Below are 21,203 nucleotides of genomic sequence, written 5' to 3'. Positions count from 1 at the left end.
CGGGGAAGCTGCTGGCATTCCTCTCCCCGGGCACAAGCAGAGGGGCAGCTCCTGGATCCCATGCACCCATTTGCAAGATGCGGCAACAGCAGGGCACCGGGTCTGCCTCCACGGGGCTGCGCGCTGGCAGTGGTGCCGCCACCAGCAGGACCAGGCCAGGGCTGTGGGTATCCCGAGGGGGGCTGCACGCCCCTACGGGCGCCGCATGGCCCAGGAGGGGCTGCTCAGGGCCGTGTGGCCCCACGGCTGTCCTCACGCAGCTCCTGTTGGTGCAGCCGGGGCTCCCGGCCCTGACCCCCAGGCAGAGCCTGAAGCTGAAGTCCAGGGGCAGGCGAGGGACTTGACTGGAGCCCCTGGCTCAGGGCTGGCTCTGGAGCTGGGCCCAGGCTGTGCTGCAGGCCAGGGGCACCGCGGCACGGCAGGGCAGGGCTGGGATGGGAAGGGAGGCGCCAGGGCTGGGCCGGGTGGGATCCCGCGCGGGAGATGATGTATGGGCAGATGTATCAGATCGCACAAGATAAACAAGCAGTGAATTTCATCAGGGCCCATCATGGCTTTAATTTGGCTGCCTAATGAGTCAGATCCAGCCGCGCAGATAAAAGTTGTCAGAGCCGCAGCCCTAATGAATTTCTTGCCACTTGTAATCAAGGCAGCTTGTCTGAGGGGGATGATTAATGGGCCCCAGAGGAGCTGCCGTCCCTCGGCTTCCATTCCCGCTAATGCAGTCGCCAGGAAATTAACCAAACCCAGCACCGGGCCGGGGCACCGACGCACGCCACGAAGGAGAGGGGCCGGGGAATGAGGGGCCGGCACGGGCACAGGTGGGGAGGGCTCGGGCTGGGAGTGGGACCAGGGCGGGGAGCACGACACTGGCACAGGCTGCTGCAACGCAGAGATGAGTCGAGGGGCTGGTGGAGCGTCTGGGGCCACCATCTGCAGCCACCAGTGTGGCAGCCCTCTGCCGTGGGAGGGGCACGGGCAGGAGGCAACAGGGGTTTGGAGGGGACTGCTGAGGGGTGCCTGTGGCAGGTGGGGTGCCGGCGGGAGAGCGCAGTGTCTTGGTCCCTCCCTTCCTTACAGCACCACCACGCAGGCTTGGGGACCCAGGATTGTGCCCAGACCCAGGGCGGTGCAGAGCCTGGACCCAGGCCTGGCAAAAGGGTGTGCTGGGGCCCCAAACTGTCACTTGTGGTGCGGCCTTGGGTGCAGCCAGTGGAGAACCAGCAGCACTGGGGCCCTGCTCTGCCAAAAGCTGGGAGAAGCATGTGGGGTCACGGATGGTAGAGCAGAGACCCATGACTCCATTGCCCCGGAGGCTGTCTGTGCCTTGGGACTAGATGACGCCCAGTCGTCTGCAGCAATCTTTTTGCCAAAGCAAACCACTCAGGCTCCTTGCTCGCCGGGACAGCCCACCATTCCCTGTCCACCTCTGCCTGCCCCCCCCCAGCTTCAAGTTCACTGTACTGTGCGCGGGGACCAGCTGGCCCCAGCACTCCTGACCCACCCTGTCCCCTCCCCAGCGCTTGCCTCTGCTGTGCCCATCTTCGATTTTGCCAGAGCTGTGCCTCCCTCTGGGGCTGTGCCCCTGCATTGTCCCATGATGCCCAGTGTTGACACATCTCCCCACCCCAACCCCAGCACTCTGCTGCGTCCACCAAGGGGCCCAGTTCAGCACAGGACTGCTGCTACCAACTCCCGAGCTGGAGCAGAAAGGGCTGAACATTTGTCAGTCTGGGGTGGAAAGCCACCAGACCTCACAGAGTGGGCAAGAAGCAGAACAGAGGCTGCACTGGAGGACCAAAAGGCAGCACACAGAACAGCTGGCCCAGCAGGAGGTGGGTTGCTTTATTGGCCTTTATCTCCTTGGCTGCAGATAACACTCACAGGGCAACTCATGGCAAAGAAACAGTATATACAGAGTGTCCATATAAATATTTCCAATGTACATTTTATACACAAGTGACAGAGACGTTCCACAGCAGTGTCCAAAGCCTTGGGGTTCCAGCGCTCAGCTGCAGGCTTGGCCCAAAACCATAGGGAGATGCTCGTCTCCTCTCTCTTGCTCAGCCGGAGACCAGCCCCGCCTGGGCAGCAGCGGGAGCCAGTGGGTATGGTCTGATGGAGGCACCATGTATGGCTTTGGGGCTTGAACCTGGAAGGACAGTGACTCTACAGACAGACAGACACAGCTGGGGATCCTGGGGTGACTAGCCTCTTCCCCCTCTAGGTCATCAGGGAGGCCAGAGAGGCCTTTGTCCAGGGGCTGCGTGGGAGAGATGCTCCCTTTGCATCAGCACGTGGAAAGCGGTACCGGCAACTGGATCCCTCCTTGCACCGGCCAGAAGCAGAGAGAAGCACGGGGGTGCAGTGGAGAAACGGGCACCTCCTGCTGCCCCCCACCTCCCCACAGCACCAGGAGTGCACAGCAAGGCCAGTATGGGAGGGAGGGCAGGAGGGAAGTGCCCAAACTGCCCTACTGTTTGGGAGAGTGGGTGCAGCAATAGCCCTCCCCAGCACCGGCTGTGCAGGGGAGGGCCACGCACCGCAGCTGCCTCCAGCCCCTGCATTATCTACATGTGTGTGCGGTGGGGGGCACAGAGAAACTGCCTCCCTCCCCCTGTACCAGTTATGAGAATGGGGTGTACTGGAGCCCCCCATCCCAGTGACTATGAGGGAGCCCCTCTGCAAGCTGACAGTGCTGGGCCTGCACAGCCCCCTCCCTGGCCAGCTGCATGGGGAGAGCCCACAGGAACCAGCAGAGAGGAGCAGGCTGCTGGCTCCTCGGCCTCCTCCCAGCCAGAACAGAGGTCCCGGTGGGGGGCAAGCACAGCAGGTGGCCCGGCTGTGCTGCTCTCAGACCCACTCCTGTGGCCTTGGTCCCCCGGCAGGGCTGGAAGGCGGCCGTGCGGTGAATGGAGGGCCCACGAGGAGCTAGACAGCGCTGGGGCTGGAGCCAAGCTCAGCTGGCACCACGGTGCAGGCATTGTTGTTGGCGTTGGTGTTGCGGCGGGGCAGGCTGGGGGTCAGCGTGGTGACGGCACTGTCGCTGGGGCATCCATGCTGCAGCAGGATGTCAATGCACTCCTGGCTGCCAGCTCGCCGGGCGTAGGCCAGCGGGGTCAGGCCTCGAGCATCCCGGCTCTTCACGTCCACCCCGTACTGTGCAGGAGAGAGAGCAGCCAGTCAGCGGCACCCAGGCACCATGTGGCACTGGCACGGGGGTGGCACAGCAAGAGCACCAGCAGAGGCAGAGGGGCTCTGTGGCATTGGGGTGGGCAGGGAGAGGAACATGGGAGTGTGGACAGGGCAGCGCCAGTGGGCACGTGGGGGAATGCGCAGGAGGGGAATGGACGAAGGGTGTCCCAAGACCTGGGAGCAAGGAGGTGCTGCAGTGCGAAAGCACTGGGACAGGGCCACAAGTGCTGTGGTGGAGGCTGCAAGGTCCTGTCTTACCCAGATGAGCAGCTGTGTGAAGACTACATTGGCCATGGCGCAGGAGAGATGCAGTGCTGTGCGCCCATCTCCATCCCCGTAGGTCTCATTCACTTCCTCCTTGGTGCCATGGGCTAGGAGTGTCACCACGAGGCGCAGGTCATCCTCCACCACGGCCCGCAGCAGCTGCTGCCCCAGTGGGATGTCTGACTGGGGCAGCGGAGCCAGGAAGAGCTTCTGCTCATACTTGGCCCGGATCCAGCGCTCCTTCTCCTCCCTGCCGGACGGGACACTGTCACAGGTGGGCCAACCCGCCTGGGCGCCCATACCACTGCTGCCACCCTAAATGCACCCCGTTAGCAGTGAGCGTTCGTCACATACAGGCATGCCTTGCATAGCCCCTGCTGCAGACACCTGCCCTGCTGAGCCCACCCCGCACACGGCTGTCCCTGGGGCTCCGTCACGCTGCTCTGGACACATGCCCAACAAACACTTGTCTCACCGCTCCTCCTTAGAGTGCCCTACGTGCACGGTGTGCTTATGTTCATGATGTACAGCAGCAGCCTCCTGCACCCAGACCCCGCACCTGTCACCGGGCAAAGAGACACCCAGACCTCCGTGCCAGTGTTCATACACTCCCCTGCGTGCCCGTTACGTGGCAGCATGGGGACCGTCTCTGTCCCGTGCTTGCGGGTGGGCTATGGCCAGCAGCAAGAAAAGGTTAGCTGCTGCACACGACAGCCCAGTGCCACGGGAGGCACGTTATCACTGCTGCCGTCTCGCCTGGTGCAAACAAAGGCTGCGGCAGCGTCCATCCCGCCTGGGGCTGTGGGGCCAGGCGGATCGATGTGTGCCGTGCCGCTGCTATCTGCTGCCATTCTATCCATCTGCATCTGGCGGGCGGCCATCAATGCCCTGCGCGGAGCATGCTCACTCCAGCCGCCCCCTGACCCGCTCCTTATCCGTTGATAAGCCGCAGAATGGGCTCTTGTTGGGATGAATGACAGGAGAGTCGCTCCGATAGGGACAGACAAGGGCCTGAAAGGGACGCACCCTTGAGACCCACACAACGCTGCCAAGCCATCTCTGTTAACCCCTTCTGCTTTGCAGCCAGCCACAGATCCAGCAGTCACTGCATGGCCACGGCTGGCCATGAAGCCCTGCTGGCCCACCAGGACAGTGGGAGGGGACCTCCAGTGCCCAGAGAGCAGGCAGGACCCCAAACACTGGAGTACCTCAAGGATTCCTGCCCCTCTCTTGTTTGACTGGATGGCTGCTCCCAACCTCCTGTGGTGCCCTCAAGCCTCCTGGTGTGGTTGTCTGAGAAGCATCTCTTACCGACCGCTCTCAGGGGTAGGCTTGGGGTAGCCTTCCACTGCTCCTTCCCAAACAGCATTGGCCAGGGCATTGCCGATGGCTGTCATGACCATGAGAAGCTCGCTAGGCCAGTCATCCAGGTCCAAGGAGCGCACACGGGACAGGTGGGTGCCCAGGTTGCGATGGATCCCGGAGCACTCAATGCACATGAGGGATCCCAGGTTCAGACTTGCCCAGTCTGGATCTGAGGGTGCAAAGATCAGTGGGGGAAGAGTTAATAACAGCATGGACTTACCAGCCTGTCCCTATGATCTGCCCGTATCTGCAGGCACCTGCACCTGTGTCCCAGCTGCACAGAGAGGCAAGGACCCCAGGCTGGTCCGGAAGGGGTCACGGACCAGCAGGGCAAGTGGGTCAGTGCCCCATCCCTGAAGAACGGGTCCACTGCAGGAAAGGATAGGACAGCCGCACAGAGTGGGTCTCTTTGGGTAAGAGGGGAGGTGGCAGGGGTGGAGCCCCCATTCCCTCCCCGGCTAAGCAGCCCCTCCTCCCGGTGCAGCATTTCTTACTCGGTGCGTCGCAGTCCACACAGAAGCTGTTCCCACGTGCGGTGCGGACGGCCTGCATGGCCTGTGCATCACTCTGGCTGCCCAGCCGAGCCTGCAGCAAAATACACGGGAACCCCGTTTATTCAAGGCCAGCTGCCCTACCGTGCGTTCTCTCGCCACCACCCCAAGAGCCCACCAGGCAGCTGCCAGCACCTTGCTCCAGCGGGCACCCCGCAGGCTGCGCTGCAGGAGGGTGCCCAGCACGGGAGTCCCCAGGAGCTCTCTCTCCAGGAGAGCAGGGTCTGGAGGGAACACCGATTCGCAGCCTGGAGTGTGCCGGAGGAGGGGGGTGTAGTGGGCCAGGAGGGGGAGCGAAAAGGCAGAGCTGTCCACGGGGGGAGCAGACAGTGCAGGATCCAGCCCTGGTGGGATGCAGAGCTCCATGGAGCCGGGGCCAGGCTGGGGCAGGGAGGACAGGGAGCTCAAAGAGGTGATGCGAAACCTCAAGGGGAGCAGAACAGTCCCAGGGATGGGCCTCAACCCTGACTGGGAGCAGAGGGATCAGGGTGGGATCCGGCCTGGGCAGCGCAGGAAGCCTGGGACAGGGACGGATGCAGCAAAGGACAGATGCCAGAGAGGAGGGAACAAAGCAGAACTCAGCTGAGGCCTCTTACCTTATTTTTGCTGCTCTCACAGCCCTGCAGGCTGGCCAGGATCTGGCTCTCGATAGCCTGGACCCAAAGCTCTCGCTCCTCTGACGTTGAGGCCTCAAAGAGCCACGTCTGGCCCGTCAGGGACACGATAATGAACTCAAATGGTTCATCTGGTTCTGGAAAAGAAAGGTGTGCCAGGACGTGGGTCAGGGAAGGAGGGCGGCTGCCGGCCTCGCAAAGCATGATCACACAGACAGCCCCCCGCGGGCCATCGCTGTGCCCACACGTGGGCAGCGCTGCTGGCAGCAGTGGTCCCCAGGAGGCTGGGGCAGGGGAGCACAGGCACAGAGCGCCTGCAGGGAGGAACCAGAGCTCTGTGCCAGCCCGTCCCTCCTGCTGCTCGCGCAGCTCCCTGTGCGCCAGCTCCACCAGCATGGAGGAGCCCTTCCTCGCCCTTCCTCCCGCACACGAACATCCGCGGCCTCGTTCGCCCACCATCCCGGGCTGGGAAACCCAAGAGGCTGTAGCAGCACGCTCCTGGAAGCTGCTTGCACCCTGCTCTCCATGCCATGTGTCCCACCCTCGGAGAAAGCTGCTGATCCGGCAGAGCGGTGAAATCAGCTCCTCCGCAGAGTTGGTGCCCACAGACAGCCCCATCGCCCCCCAAAGGCCCACAGAGCGCTGGGTGCCTGCCGATGAGTGGCTTCAGAGGGACAAGGCCCCACACACTGCGTCAGGAGATGCGAGGAGGGCCCTTGCGGTGGGCTCAAAGACAGCTCTTCACAGCCCTGCACCATCCAGAAGGGCAGCCTCGCCAGGTGCGGAGCACAGCAGGGCAGGGATCGTGCCCGGGAAGCCCTCAGTGCCTGGGTGTTCCACGGACCCACACGACAGGGCACAGCTGCTGCTTTCCCTTAGAGAAGCATCAAGTCACAGAGACCTAGGCAGGAGCCACGGAGGAGGCAAGAGTGATGCCATTCTCAGCTCCGGCACCTTTCAGTGCCCTGCGGAGCTGGTGGCCTCCAGCTCCCAAACCTGGGAAGCTGGTGGCCACGCAGAGCTGCTTCCATGAGGCTGGTGGATGGCAGCAGGGACGCACGCAGGGCAAAGTGCCCGCAGGGCAGAGCCAGGTGACCTGCTTGCCAGCTGCCTCAGCCGCTCCTCTGCACAGCGCTGGCATCTGCGCCCCGCAAGCAACCCCAGAAGGTACAGCCTCAACACCAAAGCACTTCTGTGGCTGTGAAACACATGGTGACAAAGTCCTGACTTTCGGTCTTCAGGGAAGATACTTTTGGTGAGCCCCAAGGGTTGCTCAGACCGGCAGGCACTTGGAGGCTGGAATGCAAATGGCAGCATTAGCATCCCTACAAACGCAGGCTGCCTGGTGGGTGTCCAGGGAGGGTGTCAGAGCACAGGCACCTCTGCGCTGGGTGGCAGAGCAGATGGGGGACAGCGAAAATGTGCGAAAGCACCTCAGGCCTGTTGGGCCTAAGAAAACGGTGCCAAAACAACCGAAAGCCCGCTGAAAACCAAGGCTCAAAATGTGGTCTCCCCCTCTGGCTACTGCTCTTGGGCTGCTGGGGCTGGGCTCTGCCCTGCCAGCCCGTGCCACGGGCTGCACCGAGCGGGTGCACGGGCCTCAGATTTCCATGGGGTGCCTTGCCTCAGCTTTGCACCCAAGCACCAGCATTTACCTTTTATTGCCAACTTCAGTAGTTAGTGCAGTAAATGACTTAACTAAGCGGGGCCTGAATGGAATGACTAATAAACGTTATGTCACAGCACACGCTTCAGCTCATAGCAAAATGATTTGTAATTACCTAATTAGCGTTATGCAAATAACACCCTCATCTCCATAATGTGCCTTCCCAGCTCTCTATTAAAAGCAGGGAGTCAACTGCACAGCTCCAGAGACGGCATGGAGGCTGAGGGGCCCAGCCTGGCCCACAGCAAGGCAGGGCTGGGCTGGGCTGGCCCCCAGCCTGGTGGGGTCTGTGCCTGCCGCGGCAGGCACGGGGAGGTGAGCAGAGGGGGTGTGGAGGGGGTCCTCTCCTCTGCCTGACTCCCCCTGCAAGCTGTGGCCAGAGGAGCCTGCTGCAGCCTGCAGCACTCCAGCAGAGCCAGTGAAGGGGCGCAGAGGCCACCAGCTGGGTCCTACCAACAGCACAGCCCCCCCCCAAAAGCTGCCAGGCCGCCTGGCACCAGCTGGGCAAGGCTGTGGCCGCAGACACTCAGAAAATGGATGCAGCCATGGGAAGCCTCCTTCAGGAAAGATGGATCCAGCGGGGGTGGTGGGAGAGCACAGCCCTTCCTCTCCTGCAAGTGCTCTCCCCAGCCTCTTGCTTCCTTCGCAGGCACTGCCACCTGCGCTGGCGAGTACCGGCACGGGCCCCAGCTCGCTCTTGTCCCACCACGCACGCCTGCTTACCCCGAAACAACGAGGGCGAAGTGCCGCTCCTGCCACTGAGCCGTGGTGGGGAGCGTCATGCTACTCACCCAGCAGGCTCAGGATCTTGCACTTCTTGGGGGTTAAAAATGTGAGTGACATCTGTTTGGAAAGGTGCCTGCCCTTTGCCGTTGCCAAGAGTGCTCCATGGCGTGTCCTGCACAGATCCCAGCAGCAGCCACAGGGGCTTGGAGATCATGGGTGCTGATGAAATGGACTGGTGCAGGAGCGCAAGGCTTGGTCTCCAACCCAGTGGACCCTTGGGAGGATCGAATGACTACAGGATGAAGGGCTCTCCAGGAGAAGTGCCAACTGGCTGGCTTTTCCCAGATAAGAAGGGGAGGCTGTTTCACTCATTTCACCCTACAGTCAGCTTGGGACTCTTCCTCTGGTGAAAGATGTCTGCAACTGCCTTTCTCCTGCTGGGGATGAGAAACTGCGGGGCACTGGGAGGACGACCAGACTGCAGGGTCAGTCATGCTGGACCCCCCTCTCTGTGATGATGCAATTGCCTACCCAGGACGTCAAGCGTGCCCAGCACTTAGCCCTTTCCTCCAGCTGTCAGCCACAGAAGAGACGCCACGGGCCCCTCTCTGGGGAGCCCCCTGCGGGCAACATGCCTCCTACCCTAAGGATGTTTGCTGTATAGGCTCCACGGACACCAAATCCCAGCTCAGAACCAAGATTCTTGGAAAATATACAGCTGGTAACTTCTGAATACTGGGAGAAGAAATAACCAGACAACAGCCAGGCTAAGAGCCACTGCCTCCTTGGCTAGCTAGCACTGTCCTGCTTGTAAGCACGGCCACACCCTGGACCCCACCACTGCTGGCAGCCAGCGGTCAGGCGATACAGGGACCTGCTACCACGGCACTCCACTGGGTCTGCCCAGCCCCTGCTCAGCTCCAGCCCACCCACATCTTCCACCAGCCCAGCCTGTAACTGGGATCTGCAGTCCAGAGACTTGAGCGCTCCAGCTGTTTGGAGACAGGTCCTTCTAGCTCTACAGGAGGCTACAGGAGAGCAAGGATCAGGCCCCGGACAGCTGCCGGGTCGACTGCTGCCCAAGGTGAAGCACTAATAGCCAGGAAGGAAAGAGTGGCATTTTATTCCTGGGAGGCAGTGACTGTCCAGCGGCTTGAAGGAGTGTTTACAGTTCCCCGATCTCAGATCGGGCCACACTGCTGGAGCAGCGACCAACAACAGCACTCCTGGGGCAGCCCAATATATCAGAGCGGGCCCTGTTCTCCTTAAATCTCTCACATCCTTGGTCTGAGCCACCTGTGGCTACTGTCAGTGTGTTGCAGAGCCCAGGCCAGCCACTTGGACCTGGCAAGTACTGGATGCACTTGAAGTGTTCCCTGCTGCTGAGCTGCTTCTGCTGCCACTGAGACAGCAGCAAGCAGGTCGGCACAGTCCTCAGGACATGGTAAGGATTCCTGCCATGGGCTCACACGACTCCACCATCCTTGCTCCTTTCTCTTGCTCACTCAGTAGCCCCCCGCCAAACACGCAGGCAGGAATCCCAGCCCAAGCCTTCCTGCACCAGTACGCTTCCCAGCAGAGACGAGGCTGCAAATGCCTGCCCTGCAGCACCTGCCTGCCCCAAGGCTCCGACGCGGGGCTCGCCGCTGCTCCTCTGCGGAGGCCCCTCTGCCCTCCGGTGCTGCGCTGGGGCGGGGGGTACCGTGTGTCCCCCAGTCCCCTGCTCAGGGGCAGGTGGCTCCCTCCTGCCGCGTGCCTGCTGGGCTGCCCACACCTGACCACCGGCAAACAGTGAGATTTCTGGGGCTCCAGCGACACTCAGACAGACTTTCCCACCATCGCAGTGCAGGGGCATCCCAGAGCCCAGGGGCTGACCAGGCCCAGCCCTGGCAGTGGTCCCAGTCAGACCAAAGCCCCAGCACCAGCTTTGCAAGCTCCATTCCCCTTCCTCTTTTGTGTCTCATGGATTCCAGCTTTACTCAGAACAAAGGGCCTGTTGCGCTCAGCAGAGCCTGGGAAGAGCTAACAAAGGACGACAGCTTTTCTTCCACACCAAGGCTGCTTTCGCAAGCAAAATCACTACCACTCTTCTCCTGCAGCAACACAGGACGGCACTGCCGGGCCAGACCTCTTTGGAGGCTGGAGCATGGCATGGCTATGGCAGGAGAGCGGGAGCTGCGGGATTGCGCCTTCTGAATCACACACAGGGTTTCGCAGAGCTGGGAAGGGAATCGAGGACTCAGAGCAGCTTCAAATGGTGTGCAGACCCAGCTTCTCGGACAGTCTGGGACAAGTTCCTGAGTGTTCTGGGGGGCCCGTACAAGTTGAATCACACTCAAGTCAAGAGCTTTACAGAAGGTATGGGGCTTTCTCATATTTTTCTGGGGAGAAGCATAGATTTCTGATGTGGCAGGGGCATTTCTGGCCAGATGAAAGGGTAGCACAAAGCAGATGACACAGGCAGAAGGATTCGCACTGCCTCTGTCGACACAGAGTTGGCAGAACGCCCTTCCCTGCACCATGTGCAGGGCTTGAGCTCCTTCCTGGCGGGCAGGGTGGCCAGAAGAGCCCCAGAGCTCACCAGCTCTGACTCAATAGGGCTAAGGTGCCGAGGAAGCCACTGGTACAGGAGCGGGGAGCCTTCCCAGCCGCCTTGGGGTAGAGGGGCTATCCCAGGGCCAGAAGGCAGAGCCTGTCTCCCTGGCCCTGCAGCTGCCTACAGGCATGCTGGTGGGAGTCCATTACGGCAGCTCCATTAGAATTAGTGGGCAGTGGAAATGAACGTGCTTGTCTTTCTCTCTCTTGATGATTTTTTGATGATGTTTTAAAGACTGAGCTCCGTGAAGAGTTGCTAAGCAGAGTTCGGTGCGAGCCGGCTCTGCTAATGGGTGTTAACCCCATGACCCAGCTCCAACGCTGCCCAGCAATGAGTGCTCCAAATGAGGGCAAAATTAGCGAGGGCACTGCACAGCAGCCAGGATGGGCCAGGGCCGTGCGGCACCCAGACCCGGCTAGTAACTGAGCCACCAAGCTGCGCGGGCTCGAGGATTTCTGCAGCCACCACAGTGAGGTGATCAGCCCTCGCGGAGCCACCCTTCACCACCCTGCTGCACTGGAGAGGGGGGAAGCCAGCAGCCCCCACTGCCAACAAGCCATCCTTGGGAGGGAGCAACTCCTCAGAGCCAGCAGTGAGCACCACAGGACTGGGAAGAAATGGGGGAACGGAGACATCCTGCATGCACTGCCAGGAACCAGCACAAAGTGAAAGGAAGAGGGTAAGGGGCGAGCCCCACCAAGAAGCCAGGGTGGGACAGAGCTCTGTGGCCCAAAGGTGCCCTAGATGAGATGCCCAGCAGACCGGTGGATCTGTCACCGTGCCCTGCGGAAGCAGCCCGGGATGCTGCAGATGTGAAGCAGCACAGGGAAGAAGGGAAGCAGTGGCGTCCTGGGAGTATTGCCCTTACAGCTCGTGCCAAGGCCCTTCTCTCTGCTCTCAGTGGGAGGAAGCACAGCTTTGAGCACACGTGGGGTGGCTAAAACACCTTAAAACATCTTAAAACACGGCTGGGCACAGGGACCTTTGCTGCTCTGTGAAGGGCTCAGGCTACACGCTGCATCAGCGCAGAAGAGCCCAGCCCAGGCACACCGATGCAGGGACCTCGACGTGGAGTCAAGGGAGCGGCACTTCCCACCTCCTTCCCCACGGGCACCCTGCTTCTCCCTGGGGTGCGGCGTGAAACCCAAGGCCAGTGTGCCCTGCCTGGGAGCTGCAGTGGGACCTGCTGGCCACATCCCCACATGTACCCAACGTACCCCCAGGCTTGGGGCAGCACAAGCAGTGATATGGGGCGGGCTGCTCCCCTGCCCCTCAGCATCAGGACAGAAAGCAGCTCTGCGGGGAGGACACAGAAGATGGAGCAATGCCCCTCTAGTCACTGCAGGAGACACGGCGCTCCTCACCCAGCACGGTGGGATCGTGCTTCTCCCAGCACTCCTGACAACAGGGCTGCAATTCTCTCCCCCCACAGGGCGCTGGGCAGGGCTCCCCCACGCCAGCCCACAGGACACGGGCCAGCACTTCCCACCCCAGTGGGCTGGACAGGAGGGAGCTCAGCACAGGGGATGGGTGGGAGCACTTCCACGCCAGCACACCAGGCACTGAGAGCCCTCCATGCCAGCTGGCTCCTTCCCCGAGCAGACTGGACACAGCCCCTGCCCTGCATGCAGGACGGTGTGGGACTCCTGCCCCGGCACCCCTGCAGGATCCCACTCAGCAGCACCAAAACGAGAAGCAGAGCTCACACTGAGCCATACGCCGCTCCTGAAGCAGAAGTCTCCTCTTCACCTCCCCTCTCCCCCGGCCCCAAGTCACACCCAGTCTCTCCCTTGGCGCTGCCCTTCTCCTACTCCCTCTTCTCGTTTGCCCGCTCTGCGCTGGCGCAGCAGAGGTGCCTCCAGATGCCCCGGCGAGTGGGTGGTCACACAGGGAGGGAGGGAGATGCTTCCAGCACGTGGGGCGCATGGCCGGGAACCAGGGGCTGGTCCTGCCTTTGGTGCAAGGGAGTCTGTGGCCCACAGCTCCGCTCTCTTGCTGCCACGACTGTGAATAGTGTCCAGGAGCAGGGCAGCCAGCAGGCCCCCCAGCCTCGGGATGCTTGTTTGCAAGCTGCCACTGTACCACATCATTATGAGGTGTTTGGGATATCAACAAATTAGCAGGCGTCTGGGAAGAGAAGGATGCGGCACCATTCGTAAATGTCAGCTCGCTGCCTCCTCATTTTGCAGATCATTAAACCCAATATTCCTAACCTGTATTAGTGCAACGGGGACAGGCCCCCTCCACAGCGACAAGCCGCCAGGAGAGCCACAGCAAGAACATTGCTACAGAGACCCTGCGGCGCCTTCTGTCCCAGCGCCCCCAGCCCCGGAGTGCCCCACGCCGGGGCCGCGCCGCTGCCTGCCCTGCCCACGGGGGCACGCTGGGCCGGGGCGGCGGGGCTGGGGAGGGCTCTGCACAGCGACACCAGCCGAGATGGGGAAACTTGACTGTACAACAGAGGGCACGCCGCGGGGCACCCAAACGTGTGCGCGCGCGTGGGGAAGGACGGCAAAGGCAGTCGAGCCTGCGCGTCAGGAAGAGAAGGTGCTCCCGAGGGAACCGCAGAGGGGGTCACCGCAAAGGACCAAGAGCGTAATTTCTGTGTCTATCGGGGGGTGCGGATGCCATATGGGGCGCAGCGTGTGCACACAGTGCAGCGGGGCTGGGAGGCAGCAGAAGGGCCATGCAGGGCGTGCGCACGCGCTGGGGCTGGGGGATCACGCTGCCGGCACGGGAGGGAGGGCACGGGCAGCACGGGCTTCATGGCGCATGCGGAGGCTTGCTGCAAGATGCGCCCATGGGGTTATGGATGCGCACACGACGGTCTCTCGGAGAGGCAACATGGAGCTGTGCAAGGTCCCCCCAGGAACCACAGAACGAGGGGGTTGTGGATCTGATGGAGATGGGGGATAAGCTGTGGCGTGTGGCGATGCGCAGGCACAGGCTGCTTTCTCCACCAGGATGGAGCGGGGAGCTTGCGGGGTCCGTAATGAGCAGGAGTGACTTGTTAGCGCTGAATTAAGAGGCTTGGCGGAAGGGAGCGCACGGGTGACACAAGCTGCGTGGGGCAGGCGGGAGCTGAGCAATAGCAGCTGGAATCCCCAGCAATCTGGTAAGCGCAGCTCAGCCCCGCACTCCCAGCTTGCCGAGATTGGCCTCCGACAGCCCCTGACAGTTGGTATTAATCATGCACATCGCCCCAACACAACTCTTTACTGGCCATCAATTTCCCGTGGGTTTTAAAACTAAAAAACAAAGACAAAACCGCGTCGTTTGGCCGCCACTGAGAAGCACATTAAGGGGCTGTCAGCTTCTCGCCATGCACCCTGCATCACTCTTTAAGCACATGAGAAGTTCATTATCCCCGGAGCTCTGGCAGCCATGGGGATGCTGGCGTAGGGAGCGTCGCGAAGGTGCTCCTGCCGTCAGATGTGCCTGGTGGCTCCCCGGGGCCTTCCCGGCTGCCCGAAACGGGGGCCAGAGGTCCCAGGCACGGAGGAGGCACGGCTGCAGCGGGGGCTCTGGGCTTGTCTGCATCAGGACGGGGCACTCCTGGCCGCAGTGCTTTGCTGGGCTTTGATCTTGAGCAGACTTTCCTGGTGGTCCCTGCAGGCTGACGCTGCAACCCCACCGCAGTGACGAGCTCTTCCCGGGGTTGCTGCGACATCCCCCGACAGCCTGACACCATGTCTGCCAGCCTGTGGGTGCTCCCTGACAGCCCGAGCTGCATTCTCCGGTTTGGTGACATCCCCAGCAGCCCAATACCACGCTTGCCATAGTTTGCTGATGCTCCCTAGCAACCTGACACTGCGCTCTCTTTAACATGCGACCATGTAAAAAAGCAACAGCTCGTTTGATTTATGATACTTCAGAACAACTAAGATTCAATTGCTCCGCACGTCCCTGGCTCTGATTACCTCCTAAATGAGATAAACTGATGGCAATTTATCCCCAGACCTCACCAACTTTCCCAGGATGCTAACGTGAGACGCTCGTGCCCTGCACACGCAGGCGCTGGGCTGGGTGCACCCGAAGGCAGCCTGGCTGCAGCCCAAGCCGTCGGCTCCTCCGTGCTCCCCTGCTGCCGCTTGTGCCTGGGAGAGACACTGCGATGGAGAGCTGAGCCCGACACCCTGCTTGGCTTGACATGGCTCCTGGCAGGAGGCTCTGGGGGCTCCCGACAGCGGTGCTCCCCACATTGGCATGGCCACGCTGGTGTGAGCTCGTGGAGAGCACAGCTGGTCACTGGGCTGTCCCCCACGCTCCTCCCAAGACGGTCTACCCTCCACAGCGGCTGACCACCACAGGGGATGGCAGCTCTGCCAGGGAACACAGCAGCCCTGCTCTCTGCAAGGCGATTTTCACGCTTTCACCATGTTGACTATGCAACAGCAAAAACCTCAGATTATCCTGCAGTGAAAAAAACTACTGTAACTGTTCAAAAGCAGCTAAAAAAGATTCAAGGAAGAATCAGACATACTTATGGACACCAGTCCATCACATAAGTCATGACGTGGGGCAGCACTCAGCCCTGGGTTCACAGCTGGAACCAATCGCTGACCATTGAGACATCAGGATGGGACCTCACACAGAGGCTCATTACCTCTTATTTGCTTGCTGCCGGTTTCCACTTCCAATGCATGCGGCCAGGCAGGACAGTGACTCCAGTCCAGTGCTTGCCCTGAGCGCCTGGGATGCAGACAAGCCGAGCACCAGTCCCAGAGTCGCTCTGCATCCGCCCTGTGCTGCCTGGTCCTGGTGACGAGCTGGCGCAGCACCCCGAGTTGCGTCAGCTCTGGGGAGCAGTCCAAGTGCTGGGGGCAGGGGAGAGACAAAAGAAGCTGCCCCAGGAGGGTGCCCCAGGCAGGGAGACCCGGTGCCAATCAGAGGTACGGCAGGCAGGGGATCGTCTGCCTGAAAAGGGGCGTGTGATTCGGCTCTGCACTGGGTCTGCCCACCTGGGTGCAGAGGGCAGGGAATTCTGTCAGGGGACGGATCACATACCTCTTGCGGAAAAGTAACAGTTAATTTTAAGACTTTGAGCAGTGGTTAGTCCACATTACTGCTTCATTAAAGTGTTCCCACATTTAATTACCTTTTCCACTAAAAAATTGTATTCAGTTTTGTGTAACTTGAGACCCCAGCCTCTGCACCTTCTCATGCGCCCCCATCAGCTATGCTGAACAGCCTTGCACGACCAGACTTCTTTCTCCCAAAGTACTGAAAACATCAGTTCTTTGCTTCTCAGTCCTCATTCTGGTAAGCTGAATAACTTGATGTCCACATCATAAATATGTTCATCAGACCCAACTCAGTTTTGGGACCCTCTTTACAACTCTCTCTAGTATCTCCGTGCTCTCTTGGAGTACTGTTTACAGGATGGGCCATAGTACTTTTGCACGTGTTTTCGTAGTCCTACATGTAGGTGCAAAGTCGCTCTACTCCTTGGTATCCCACTTTTCAGACATACAAAGAATACATGTCTCTCTTTTTGCCAAAGGACTGGACTGACAACTGCAAACTGAGAGCTGATGTGGGGAAGGGCAGTAACATGTCTGAAGAGTCAACATATACCCATAGCTAAGAGCAGATCAGTTGTTTAACAAAATGTAAACACAGAGAATGCTTCTTGCTTTCTGTGAGACATCCAGTGTATATTATAGACTCAAATGATGCTCAAGATGCCTGAATCAACCACCACAAAGGGGAAGTCTTTCCTAAACTCAGTGGTTTTCAGATGAAGATAACTACAACAGAAAAGACTGAACAACAGAACTGCCGAACTCCTACACAGATCATCACCACCTCTAAGAGACAGAACTTGTTCTGCCATGGAAAGGCTGGGCTGCTGGTCTACAGACTGACCTGTGATTTGGAGCAAGATGCCAGGACAGCCGCAGCATGCTTTGTTAGGTACAGGCTAACAAATGTACAGGCTAAAATTTTCTGGTTTGTTTTATAGTATGCATTAGTTTCAAACGCCTCCTGCCTTTGGTCATCTGAATTAAATCTTTATTTTGGTTTACTACAAAAGCTTATTGAGTGCTGTGGGACAGGATAACCTAGGATAAAGTCAAAACTTAAGGACTGAGGATCACTTTTTCCACAGACAGTAACCATAGATGCAGGCTTTGGAGAATGTGGTTGCCAAGCTAATCTCTACCTGGACAAATGTGGATAGCTTTTCACAGCAGAATGTGTCTCACTGTGCCTTGCAGGCTCCCTGCCAAGCTTTGGGTCCCTTTTCAGAAACCACAGAGACACCGAAGTTTCTCAACAGAAAAACATCAGTACTTTTAGCATAGGCAAAGCAACGTATACATCTTCAACTGGTTTCCTGAAGTAGATGATAAACTCTTCCAAAGGTTTGAGGCAGATGGCCAGCATAGGTCTTTTAAATGATGGAAGTTTGGCAAATTTACAAGCCAACAGAAATAGGTGCTTCTTTGTGGTAGAAAGTGTCTGCACACCTTAAGCATAGTTAAGCACACCTTAACTATGTGGTGTGCTTTCAGCTCTCCTATGACAGTTTTAGTAATTATTATGACCACTAATAGCATGTGTAGTCACGGGCATGATGGCAGTCCTGCTTCCACTGCAGGTGAGAAATCAAGGCCAGAGCAAGAAGGGCAGGTTGCTCCTTCATGGCTAAGCACAAGCTGGCTGGGACGAGCAGTGCTCCAAGGGCCCTGGCGAGCCCCAGCAGGACTCCTGGGTGCCCAGAACTCTGAGCCAGCGGAGCTGCCCCCCGGCAGCAGACCTTTCCTACCTTCTGCTGCTGTGCTGGGGCCATCAGGCCGAGTCGTCCCTGTGCTCTTTTTCCTGCGATGCTTCTTCCTGTTTGCATGTGGTGACGGAGGTGGCTCCAGCTTCGGGCTGGCAGCACTGGAAATGTTCGGGCTGGAGCTGAGAGAATCGGCAGTACCGTTAGCTGGGAACAAAGATAAAGAAAGTAATGTACAGCAAGACAGTGACAGTCTGCTCTTTCTAGAGACAACCAAGCGTCCTGAAGACAGCCCTGGGGCTCCACCTGGCTCAAAATGCACAGTCGCACGAGACAGGACAGTACCTGTACTCAGCCCCATCACACGGGGCAGCTCCAACGCCCGCTCCAGCTCAGGCTCCTTAGGCTGGGTCAGGCTGGACGTGCTCTGCACTGGGATTCATCTGAGATGGTGACACAGAGGCAGCGCTGGCATCTACGTGGCCAGGACAAGCACAGCGGCATCGCTGGGGACAGCCCGACACACCAACCCCTCAGCGCACATCCCTGCGCGTACTGCTCCACAGCAGCGTCCTCACAGAGCGATGTGTGCTTTTTGGGAAGGGACAGTCCCAGGAGGTGCTCTCGGGTCCTCCAGGTGCAGACCCAGGTCCTGGGATCTGCGCTGCCGCTGCAGAAGCATCGATCCCCCGCGGCACTGCTCTGCCAGACGAGGTGAGTGGGGTTGCCACACTTAGGAACCTGAGCATGATGGTCTCAATAGGCTTCCGATACGGAGCTGAAGAAGCTGCATCCCCAGCAGCAACGCACCAAATTTATCCTCAATCATACTGTTCCTTACAATTAATAGCAGAATTAGAAACAATCAGGGAGCTGCCTAATTACTGTCAATTAGAGCGCGCTAATCAAGCTCCGATCACACACACACACGCTGCCGCTGCACTCACCATTAAATGTCAAATTTCATTAGAGACCAGCAACAAAATCAAAAGCCTGACATTCAATTTCAGCAGCACACACAGCGCAGGCTTCCAATCAGCATAAAAATGCAGACTCCGGGGAAGGCAACGAGGCGCAGGAGCCCTCGCTGCACTGTTAACCCTCTCCGAAATACACTCCTGCCTCTCAGTGTCCACCCACCCACAGGGCACGTACGGCAGCTCCGCTCCCAGCCCGCTTCTGTCCTGGCAGCTCGCCGTCCTCTTTGCAACAACCCCCTGTCTCCCATCAAGTCCTAACCTGCAATTTCCATGTTTTCTGGCACCTGAAATTAAGAAAGCAATCACAGTGTCTAACAGGGGCAGCACCCTCCGGCAGCGGGGACTGTCTGTGGCTTGGCAAACCCTTTTCCTGCTGCAGCCTAGCCCCCACTCGCTCTTTTCAGCCCGGTTCAGTCAGAGTGGCTTTCTGGGGCTTGGTCTGTCTCTGTGTGGCAAGACAAACACCCAGCAGTGGGACGGAGCAGCGGCCAGAAGCCACCCCGTGCAGAGGTCCGGTGTGCAGCTGGTGCCCCCCTCGCGAGGCTGGGAGAGGATGCGCCATCAGAGCTGCTCCATCTCTGGGTTTCTACTACATTTGACACACATGAGTAGGGTGTTTCTGCTGGTATTTATCCACAGGGAAATAGTTCACCCTTGACAATTAAGAGAGAGAAATCTAATAAATTCAGCCTCCGCTTTTATAAATATAAATCAGTGATACCATTCAACAGGACTACGCTTAGAGCAGGTGTGAGGCACCTTCGTCTCCCAGCCTGGATGTCGCAGGGGACCTGACCTTTCTCGACTGAGGCTACACGTGTGCATCCAGCCTATGCCTGCTGCCCACTGCTCCAGGACACCCCGAGCCGCACCACGCACTGCCGGCACCCTGCCCTGCTGCAGGCTCAGCCTGGGGCTTTGTGCCCTTCTGCAGCTCCTGCCAGCGCGCCTGCAGAAGGGCATGAACAGAGCAGAGATTGTCCACAACCCCGCTTTTCTCACCGCCCAGCAGCTAAAGCTACAGGGCTGGGGACTTCCAGGGCCCCCAGTGGGATGGGACAGCAATTGGGCGGGGGCAGACGGTGAAACGTTCCCTCTACGAGACAAGGTATTGCTTGCTCTCCCTGTTTTTCTCCAGCAGGACAGAAGTGAGCTCCTCTGTCCCACCCAAGGACTCCCAGGTCCCCGTCTCACCATGGGAACCCTTCTGCAGGCACACGTGGGACCTCCCTCCAAACCAGCTGGCCTTGTGGGCAGCCTCTGAGTCCCCACGGGTGGGCGAGAGAGGTCCTCCCTTAAAGGACAAACACAAAACATGCTGGAGCACATCCACATGACCGTTACAGCCCATCCCACACCTCTTCCACGTGCTCTCCAGAGCACAACCGGAGGAGGCAGCTGGTCCCTAGGAGCCGTGAGGGCAGCCTGCACCCTCTGCACGTGCCTGCGAGTCTGCTCTCGGCAGAGAAATACTCCCCACCCGGCCCCTCCGTTTGGAGCTGGAAACACAGCAGAGAGCTCAGACCTGGGCTGCACAGACACAGCGGCATGGCCAGGGTTCGGGCGCAGGTGCGAGGCATGCCTGCTTCAGCTCAGTTCAGCCCTGCGGCGGAGGGGCAGACATGCTGCTCAGCTGGCATGCTGTGCCACACGGGAAGCACCACCCGTCCCCCCAGAAGCCCTCTCCCTCCTGACACCGAGAACCCACTTCGTTTGCCGGCCGCGCCGGTGCGCAGCCCCGAGAGCCGCCAGCCTGGCGCGTGTGCAGCTGGCAGGGCCAGGAGCCCAGGGAGCTGCTCACCACCCCCTGGGGCTGGGGGCTTGCTCCAGGGCCTTCACCTGCCCCAGCCCCTTCTCGACAGCCCCGAGCGGTTCTGCGATGGGAGACAGATGCTGGGAGGTGCCGTCCCCGCCCATGCGGCGGTGACAGCGCTGCGAGCCGTGTGACGGACTGTGAGGCCGCTCCAGGAGGCCCTCAGGACAGCCAGGCTGCTCACCTCTTGCACACCGCGGACCCTTCAGCGCAGCTGGCCCGGTGACATGTCTCTGGACCACTAACACAGGGCAGGGCAAGGCCGGACTGACCCACAGGGCTCAGGGCCCAGCACAGCGCAGCGGGACCCGGGCAGAGCGGAGGAGCAGCCATCAGCACTCAAGACGCACAATTAGCACCGAGTCGACTTTTCACTCCTCCACATCACAGGCAGAAGCAGCAGCATCTCAGTTCCTGTTTGTGTCGGTCTCCAGGTTACTTTGCATGAAAGAGGCAGATTGCTTTGGGTGGCCGCAAGCACAGCAGGCTCCCCCCGTGGACAGGTAGCAGAGGCTGGCTTGCTCTCCAGTGATGCTCGGGCCAGAGCCGGGGCGGGCAAAATGCACAGCGCAGCCACGTCAGGACCCTGGGCTCCGCAGCGGGGCTGCTGGGGGGAGGACAAGACCTGCCATGACGGTCCCTGGGGCGGGAGGCCATCCAGGCAGACGGCTGCTGTTTGGAAGGGCTGCGACACAGAATTCAGCTG

The 21,203-nt window shown here is 59.7% G+C and overlaps 1 protein-coding gene across 1 annotated transcript in view; it reads right to left on the bottom strand.

The window, feature by feature from the left end:
* Positions 1-2,931: 2,931 nt before the first annotated feature.
* The window catches only part of LOC309402682 (arf-GAP with GTPase, ANK repeat and PH domain-containing protein 3-like), a gene marked incomplete at both ends in the record, with an annotated part of 61,196 nt that continues 42,924 nt past the window's right edge, over positions 2,932-21,203 (bottom strand). Inside the window, 5 exons of the mRNA XM_081996542.1 lie at positions 2,932-3,159; positions 3,454-3,709; positions 4,771-4,993; positions 5,319-5,409; positions 5,972-6,126. Coding sequence (XP_081852668.1) covers positions 2,932-3,159; positions 3,454-3,709; positions 4,771-4,993; positions 5,319-5,409; positions 5,972-6,126 — 953 coding nt within the window. The remainder of the gene's footprint in view (positions 3,160-3,453; positions 3,710-4,770; positions 4,994-5,318; positions 5,410-5,971; positions 6,127-21,203) is intronic.

Source organism: Phaethon aethereus, assembly GCF_964289735.1.
Source record: "Phaethon aethereus genome assembly, chromosome: 2".
NCBI lineage: Eukaryota > Metazoa > Chordata > Aves > Phaethontiformes > Phaethontidae > Phaethon > Phaethon aethereus.
The sequence above is the reverse complement of the archived record's forward strand: the minus strand, read 5'-3'. Positions and strand labels throughout refer to the sequence as shown.